General features: G+C 43.8%; 1 protein-coding gene across 1 annotated transcript in view; it reads right to left on the reverse strand.

The window, feature by feature from the left end:
• Positions 1 to 7: 7 nt before the first annotated feature.
• The window catches only part of MSANTD2 (Myb/SANT DNA binding domain containing 2), a 34684-nt gene continuing 26151 nt past the window's right edge, over positions 8 to 8540 (reverse strand). Inside the window, 3 exon segments of the mRNA XM_014467158.2 lie at positions 8 to 862; positions 4512 to 4572; positions 6326 to 6581. Of these exon segments, the coding sequence (XP_014322644.1) occupies positions 28 to 862; positions 4512 to 4572; positions 6326 to 6581 (1152 nt within the window). The 3' untranslated portion in view covers positions 8 to 27.

Here is an 8540-nt window from a genome sequence, read left to right on the forward strand (position 1 = left end):
AGCCCAAATCCTTATGAAGGATGACATTCAGTTGTTAAATTTTAAGCGGTACCCGATGGCTTTTTCCAGGCACTCCACTAAAGAGCCCGCGGAAAGGAAATCCCTCTCTACTTCCACAAACTTGATGTAGATGGATTTGGGGGAGACTCCGGGATCCACAATGCAGTTCTGAGACAAAAACCCATTAATACCAACCCAATCTTTGCTGAAGGTTTTGGTATTGGCTTGGAAGTGTAAAAACAAGCACTGCTGCAGAGTCCTGACCTCAGCGATCCCGAGGTAGCAATAGGTGATCCGGGCGGGTTCTATGGGTGCGGAAAGGGTTTCCAGGTCAACCCTGCCCTCCTTTCCTGGGTCCAGGGAACTCTGCTCCATGTGGGGGGAGGAGGGCCTCTTCAGACATTCTTCATAGCCAATGGCATACAGGCCCGGGCTCTTGGGAATGCCTCCTGGCAATAAATACTGAACGACGTTGCCACCAGTTGGTTTGGAGTGGGCAATGGGGATCCAGTCAATTTCCATGTGCAGCTCCAGGCACCTGGCCTCACTGATAGTGATCTCTAAGAATTTGTAGTAAACATTCTTCCAGTTCATTTTCTGCACGCGGGTCATAATGATCCGCCCCTCGGGCTTCTCGGAGTTGAAGTACTCCCGGAGTCGTTTGCCAAGGGGCACCTGGGAGCTGATCTCAGCATAATGGTAGCGGATATCCTCTTTCCAACGGGTGTTATAACCGATCCCGAAAATGGCCAGTTTATTAGAAAGATGAAGCCTTGAAAAGTCCGTCCAGCTCTGAAACAGTTCCCATTTCAACTGCACTGATTCCAAAATCTGGACGATATTCTGCATGATGTCTCTCTTCCTAGAACGAGAAATAAAAAGCAAATTCCTCAGGGGTCTAGATGGGCACTGTCCATCAGCACTGCCTGCAGTGATGGAAGTATTCTCTATCTGTGCTGTCCAGTATGCTAGCATCAGCACTCAGAATGTGGCCAGTGTGAGTGAGGCATTTTCCATTATAATTTGAAATTACGGTTCGATAAACACATGTGATTAGTAGCTTCCATATGGGTCGGGGCAGGTTGAGATAACCATAGTATAAAATCTGAGAATACTCTCCCCTAGGAAGTTTCTAGGAATGAATGATAAGCTGCTTTCCGTTACTTATACAGGCTGGCTGTATTAACCTTCGCAACTATTGCTATGTACTAGTAAGACCCTAGGACTTCAGAACCCAAGGGTCATGAATTGTTTTAAGTGACTATTATAATGCGCATGATGGCCTTCAGACCTAACCAAGAGCAAGTGGAGAAAGCTGTATTCAGAAAGGTATCCACCTTGAGAACATTATGCTAAGTGAAATATGTCAGTCAGAAAAAGCTAAGAACCGTTTGATTTCACTCATATGTGGGATATAAAACTGAAACTCGTGAACACAAACAGCCGTATGTTGGCTGCCAGAGGGAAAGGAGTGGGAGTAGAAGGGAGTCCTAATATAAGGTGAGAGGAGAAGATTTGGCTTAGGGTGGTGGGCACATGGTGCAATATACAGATTTTGTAACATAGAAACCCACACCTGAAACCTATATGATCATGTTGAACAGTGGCATCCCAATAAGTCAAAAAAAGAGAAAGGTAAACAGTATCATTTAAAATAATGAACATCTTAATTTCAAAGCTGGAAATTCTGAAAATGCAGTAATTTTGGCGATACATGCTTGCAAGACGAAAATGGCATTTTCTTCTATTTGTAGAAGAAATTCATTACCTCTTCCAAACTGAGAAGAACTGTTAGTTCAACACAGATTTAAGATCTGAGAATTCAGATGTAAAAGGTCCATATTAGGCTTAGCTTTTAAGAGATAAAAATTTAAGATAATGACACCTGGTTGGGTGGCTCAGCTGGTTGTAGTGTCGTCCTGTACACCAAAAGGTTATGGGTTCCATTCATAGTTAGGGCACATACCTACATTTCGAGTTCGATCCCCAGTTGGGGCACGTACAGGGAGCAACCAATTGACCTCTCTCTCTCTCTCTCTTCCTCCTTTTCTAAAATCAATAAAAGAACACGTCCTTGAGTGATGATTAAAAAAAAATTCAAGATAATGAATTGAGACTGTTCTAGAAAATATTTTATAAAGGGAAAAAGTAAAGAAATTTTGATTTGGATAATTAACAGAGATATGACAGAAAAGGCAGGGAATTCTTTCTGCATATGCTGCTGAGCTCATATTACTGTAACTGATATCCCATGATTCATATATATGTGGGGATATGCAATTACAAGTTTGCTTCTCAGGTATGGCAAATCTTTGATATTGGAAGATTGAAGTTTGTTAAATATTAACTTAGCAACCAACTACTACCCTCTACAACAATTATAGTCTTAAGCTACAAAAATACTCAACTAACCACTCACGTTCCATCAAACGTATGCAAGAAAGAGGGTATATGTGCCAGTTTATTAGCTTCTTGAGAGGAGACAGACCCTGGAAGCTTCCTATTAAATTCTCAAATCTTCCAGGGGAAAAGCTTTCGCAACACTGAGGGATCTCCATGCAGTCATTCTCAGTCTGACCTCTTACTCTCCTTGACTTTCTTTGCGAGATGACAAAGATGTGACAAATTTTGCTATCAGCTGCTTCTTGAGGCCAGAAAGTGCCCTGGATTTTCCTCCACCCTCCAGGCTGCCTTGAGAGCTTCTCAAGCGTCAGAGTGGCCATCGAGATGAAGTCACTGTGTCCTGGGAACTTGTCCCTCTTCTCAGAGGACACAAAGGCACTTGGCCACTTTTCTAATATTTATAATGTGCTACTTGTGAGGTTAAGATATAGGACCAGGTTTCTCCAAGGGTCAATGCTTTAAAAAACACGCACCCAAAAACTTATTTCAGAGCCACCACCCTTCCTTGTCCTCTTTTGACATATTCTTTAAAATTTATTTTTATTGACTTCAGAAAGGAAGGAAGAGGGAGAGAGAAACATCAATGATCAGAGAGAATCAATGATTGGCTGCCTCCTACACACCCCACACTGGGGATCGAGCCCACAGCCCAGGCATGTGCCCTGCCCGGGAATAGAACAGTGACCTTCTGGTTCATGGGTTGATACTCAACCACTGAACCACACTGGCCGGGCCTCTTTTGAAATATTTTACTGATCTCAAGAAGGACTAGGCTAAGGAGTTGGGATGGAAGGCAGAGACTTTTGTCTGCTCACTGATGTACCCCAATGCCTGACCGACAGTAGGTACTTGATATAAATGTTGAACAAATGAGCAGAATAGTGACTCATCCTCGTGGATGAAGGATGGTATTTTACTGCAGGTTCTGTCAGCTAGTTCAGGCTGATGCCACCTGCAACACACAGAGGAAGAAATCCAACGCCCAAATGAACGACTGTACTCAGCACTGTCACAGGCCTAAGTCATCAGCAAGGAATAGCGCTGAGGAAACTTGCACTGGAAAATAAACTGCCTGTTGGGAACCTCAAAGCCCTCACCCCCGGAGTGGGAGCCCGGAGAAGAGGCAGCGCAGGCTGAATGTTTCTGCAGAGCCCGCTCAGTTTCTTCCCTGCTGATCAGCCCGCAGCTCCCTGGGCTAAAGACTCAGATCGACTCTTCGACGTTATGGGGCACAATGAGAATGAGACCCAGTTGTTGAAATGGTCCTTGAGAACTGTCACATTTCCTGATTTTTAAAATCCCAACCACAGGAAAAGTTTGGGTGGTTTGGGGTTGGTGACCCCAATACTGTGCAGTTCAAGTTCATCCCCAGTTACACCAACCGGGCTTCCTCTGAAGGTCCTGAGTGGTAAAGGGAGAGATGGGACATCGTAGTGAAAGACACGATGGCCTCTTTGGAGAATAGGGCTCTGAAGGTCTGGACTGGTAGCCTCGTTTTTTAAAATACGCATCAAAGTTACCCTTCTTTTGGAATATTTTGATGTCATAATTTTATTTTATTTTAAATGTATTTTTTATTGATTTCAGAGAGAGGGAGAGATAGAAACTTCAATGATGAGAGAGAATCATTAATGAATTGCCTCCTGCTCGCCCCCAACTGGGGATCGAGTCCGCAACCTGGGCCTGTGCCCTGCCTGGGAATCTGTGACCTCCTGGTTCATAGGTCGACATTCAACCACTGAGCCATGCCAGCCGGGCAAAAGTGTGCTTTTTGATTCCCAAAATGTAATCAAAGAAATTTATGTGTCCTCTAGCCCTCCTATCATTTTGCCTAACATCAGATAAACTCAGGGTTCTGTGACTCATCTTTCCATCTTAGTAAAACATCCAGGTATCCAGATCCACACACAGGCTTCTTCTCATGTAACATATTTATTTCTTGTTGTTGTGTATAAAACTCTCACCATTTTAGATTAACCACTGGGAAGCTGAAGCTAAGGGAGTGAGGAAGAATGACTAGACAGGCTTCCGCAGTGAGATGGCGGAGGAAGCACCTTCCCATTACACCGAGATGAATACGTTTGCAGAGAGGGGAAGTGTCTACTTACTGTGCTTCTTCAGAAGACTCTTGTTTGATTTTTAATGTTCTCTTTGTGACAGGTATTTCATCTGAAAAGCAAAGTTTTGGAAACAGGTTATATTCTCCTAAGTGGTGGCATACATTTATGTAGATAAGTAGCTATATGTTTACTGTTCATCCACACATCCCAATTTGAGGACTTGATTCTAGTCTCAAACGCTGCCCAATGCCAGATTTATACATATAACTCTTTTATAATGAGATGCATACATTTATATGCAAGATCAGAAACCAGCTCTACAAGTATAAAATTCTTCAAGGTCACCAGTAGATTTCTAGCTGGGAGCTTAAAGCTTAATTTCTCCACAAACATGATTTTTAAAGGAACAAGAATGAAAATAATTCTGCGAGATTTAGATTTTCTATGTAGGTTTTACAGAGGAATTATTTCCCCCATATCAGGATCCACATATTCCGCATGTTATTTTTCTCCCAAAGATTTGGGTGACTTAAATCTCTCTGGCAAAACCAGAGTTATGGGATGCCAAAGTAATTCAGACCTTGTTACTGTTTTGAAATGAAGAGATAGTAATCGCTTAGCATCAGCCCTGTTTGTTCTTCTAATCTTTCTTTTTAAAGAATAATTGATTGATTTTAAAGAGAGAGGAAGGAAGAGGGAGAAAGAGAGAAACATTGATGTGAGAGCACAATATCAATGGGCTGCCTCCTGCACACCCCCCACCAGGGACCAAGGCCACACTGGGCATGTGCCCTGACTGGCAATCCAACCAGCAACCTTCTGGTGCATGGGACGACACTCAACAGAGTAACATCGGCCAGGGCTTATTCTTCCAATCTTAAAGTCTCTCTCTTAAATTGTGTTAGTCCTACAGTTATATAGCCTCTTTCTTCTCTCCCTCTCTCTTCCAATATTTGAGATTAAACAAACAAACAAACAAAAACAGCATTCATGAGAAACACAAGCATTTAATACTGTTTCTTTTGAATTAGCATCAGGAATGATGATCGAGTAATGCTAATTATCTTGAGCTGGAGAAGTACACCGATAGTGCCAATCCTACTATACTTTCTCACTGGCGAGTAACAACATTTACTTGTGAGTACTCATCGCACAACTCGCCATTAAGCTATAATGGCTGCAGCAGAAACGTGGTTAGGACTTCCACGTCATGAAAATCAAAAGTGGGGCATTTACTACAAAAAGCCACTTACATAGACCCTCTCAATGAGGCCACACAAGCTCGGCTTTGATGGCCAGGAGTTTCATTTCCATTCTAAACGTTAAGACTGTGGTCAATCATTTCAGCTGTTGCTGGAATCCTTTGTGAAGTCTGAAGGAATATGACTGCCGAGAAAGCTCAGATATGAGCCCTTTTTAAGATAAATCGAGGCTTCCCTTCATATTTTGTTCAGACCGAAGTCTGGGACGGGACCGTTTCCAAATCACAAACAGAAAAGGAAAAAAGATAGTTCATCTCTAGCAGTTGAGCCAAGAGTCAGTACTCGTGGCAGTCACCGTAGAACTAAGAGCTGCGGGGTATTTCAAACCGCATAGGATTCTGCCACCAAGCTTCCTGTGTCGCTCAGAATGAGGAATTCTTCTGTGGATTTAGGATGTTTGCTGGCACCCAAGTCAGCAAATGACCAACACCAAGCACTAGCTGGTAGTTTAAGGCTAAATCAAGGCCGCCCAGAGTGGCCCAGATGAACGGGCTACATGCCTCGTGCTGACAGCAGGGACAGCACCAGTCCCGGTGCACACATGAAGGCACATACACACACACAGACACAGACGAGGAGCAGATACGTCGGCTTTCTTACCCAATTCCTGATCTGTTGGGTAGCCATGGAGATCCTGACTGTGGTTTCCCCAGTCCTCCTGTGAATACTCCTCCATAGTGCTGCCATCTGACTCCAGCTCCTGGTACAAGCCACTACTGTTAATAAGTACAGGCTGGCAGGGCTGAGCATCCCATCCTCCCTGACCAAACACCTGTTCCAACTGTTCAAATGTGTAACTGCTCTTTCTTTTCCCAACACCATGTTCTTTCACCCGACTGTAACACCTGCGAAGGGTCTAAGACACAAAGTCTTTTGTTATTCCTTTAAAGCTGTCCTTCCTCTTCCAGGTACGGACCACAGATATTAATTACTATGAGACAGACACAGACAGACAAACACAGACACATTGTTACAGGAATGCTAGATTTCAAAATCATTATTATATTAGAAAAAAAAATTACTAATTTAGCATTTACTCAAACATGTTATCATTCAAACAATTACTTTGCAATTAATTATCCATTAAACAAGAATCATTAAAACATTATTGCATGTACCCCATACACATATTTTTATACCCCCTCCCCCACTTAAAAAGAATAAGGAAAAAGAAAAAAAAAGAAAACAAGAAATACCAGCCAGCCAATAGGATGCACACCTGCCACAGAAGAGATAGAGCTGCTTTGGGGCCAGAATTGGGAAAAAGTGAGGGAGGGAGGACAGAAAGGAGAGTTCCCTGAAGCAAAGAATATAACCTTCCTTACTCTTGATTAAGAAGGGATACAGGGTAAAAACAATCCCCTAAATGAAGCGACTAGGAAACCGTATTACTCAGATGGTCCATATCCCTCACTCACTCACTCTGTCTTTGGGGAAGTTGCTAAGATTTAAGAGAGGTCAAGTCAATCATGCTACTGATTCCCTTTCTCAAACATCAATTATCAAGAAACAATATACCTACATCTGAAAATTAGCCAGTAAGACTCGTCTATTCTATCAACTCAAACTGCCAGCCAAACAGACCAACAAATGAGGCCGCTAATTTCCTTTTTTGGGGGAAAGTGAGGTAGAGGGGTGTTACTTCATTTATCTTTCTGCCTTTTAACCCACAGCAAATAAATATCATTCTGCAAGTCCACATATAAAACCTGGATAACTTTATCATCTTACACAACCCTTCCATTTTCTTCATGGTCTTCTAAGGCATAGTTCTTATTATTAGCTCAGCTTCCTTAGTTGAACGATATTGCAAAGGCTACATCAAGGACTTGGTCCCAGCTTCCAAATTTAGTTTAGTTGCTCTCCGTCTCTCTCCCATCTCTGCCTCCATGTTCCTTCTACTTGACTGGGTTTCACCCTGAGTTTCCTTGAGACAAGACCCTTTTTCTCTGGTGGCTCCCAAATACTTTCTAACACGCCTGCGCAAAAGCAGTTCGCCTCGGACTTCAATACGTGCACTTGTCAGACTATAAATGTCTCCTACATGTGAGATGGCGTCCCATAAGCCAACACATCACCTGTTCTCACCAAAAGCCTTTGCAGAACCTCCATGGAAGTTCAGTGTCTCTAAATCGCAGCTGACAAACCACAAGACACTCCATAAAATACTCTGCGGATCTTCTCTTGATGCCGGAAACCCAGATGGGATAATAAGAGCATGGCACTTAGGACGACATTCCTCAGACACAGAGTGGTGGTCAGCATCACCCTGTCCCCAAACCAGCCAGCCTGCCCCTGCATGAGCACCTTCCTCCCTCTTCCTCTCTCGAGATCTCTTCTGCCTCCACGGGTGCCTCAAAGAACTGAGGCTTCTCTTCATAAGGGATGGTCACAAGGAGCAGCTCAAAGTCTCTAGCACAAGTGAACTGGGGAGGCATCACGGGCAGCCCTTCAGGGGAAGGACACAGATGCCTGCACAGAGCTCCGTGGATTCTCTGCTCTCTCCCCCGTGCTCTCTGCCCTCCTGGCAGAGACGGGAACTGGAATTGCAAACATCTCCTGCCAATTTATTTTTATCTCACAATGTCTAGTTGCTGCCTCCAAGAACACCCCAACCATGCTTTTTGACTCCTCAAGAACCGTACATGGAGAGTCCCAGCCGTGTCCCTTTCACCCTCCAGGGCCATAAATGGATGTGGGAACCGTGCCACCGCCGCCTGGCTGCCTGAGAAAAGCACCCGGCACAAGAAGGGACCAGTGGGCTGTCACTGAGGGCTAGTCCCGAAGTCAGGAAACACAACGGACGTTCCTTTGA

The sequence above is a fragment of the Myotis lucifugus genome, unplaced genomic scaffold (genome assembly GCF_000147115.1).
Source record: "Myotis lucifugus unplaced genomic scaffold, Myoluc2.0 scaffold_382, whole genome shotgun sequence".
NCBI lineage: Eukaryota > Metazoa > Chordata > Mammalia > Chiroptera > Vespertilionidae > Myotis > Myotis lucifugus.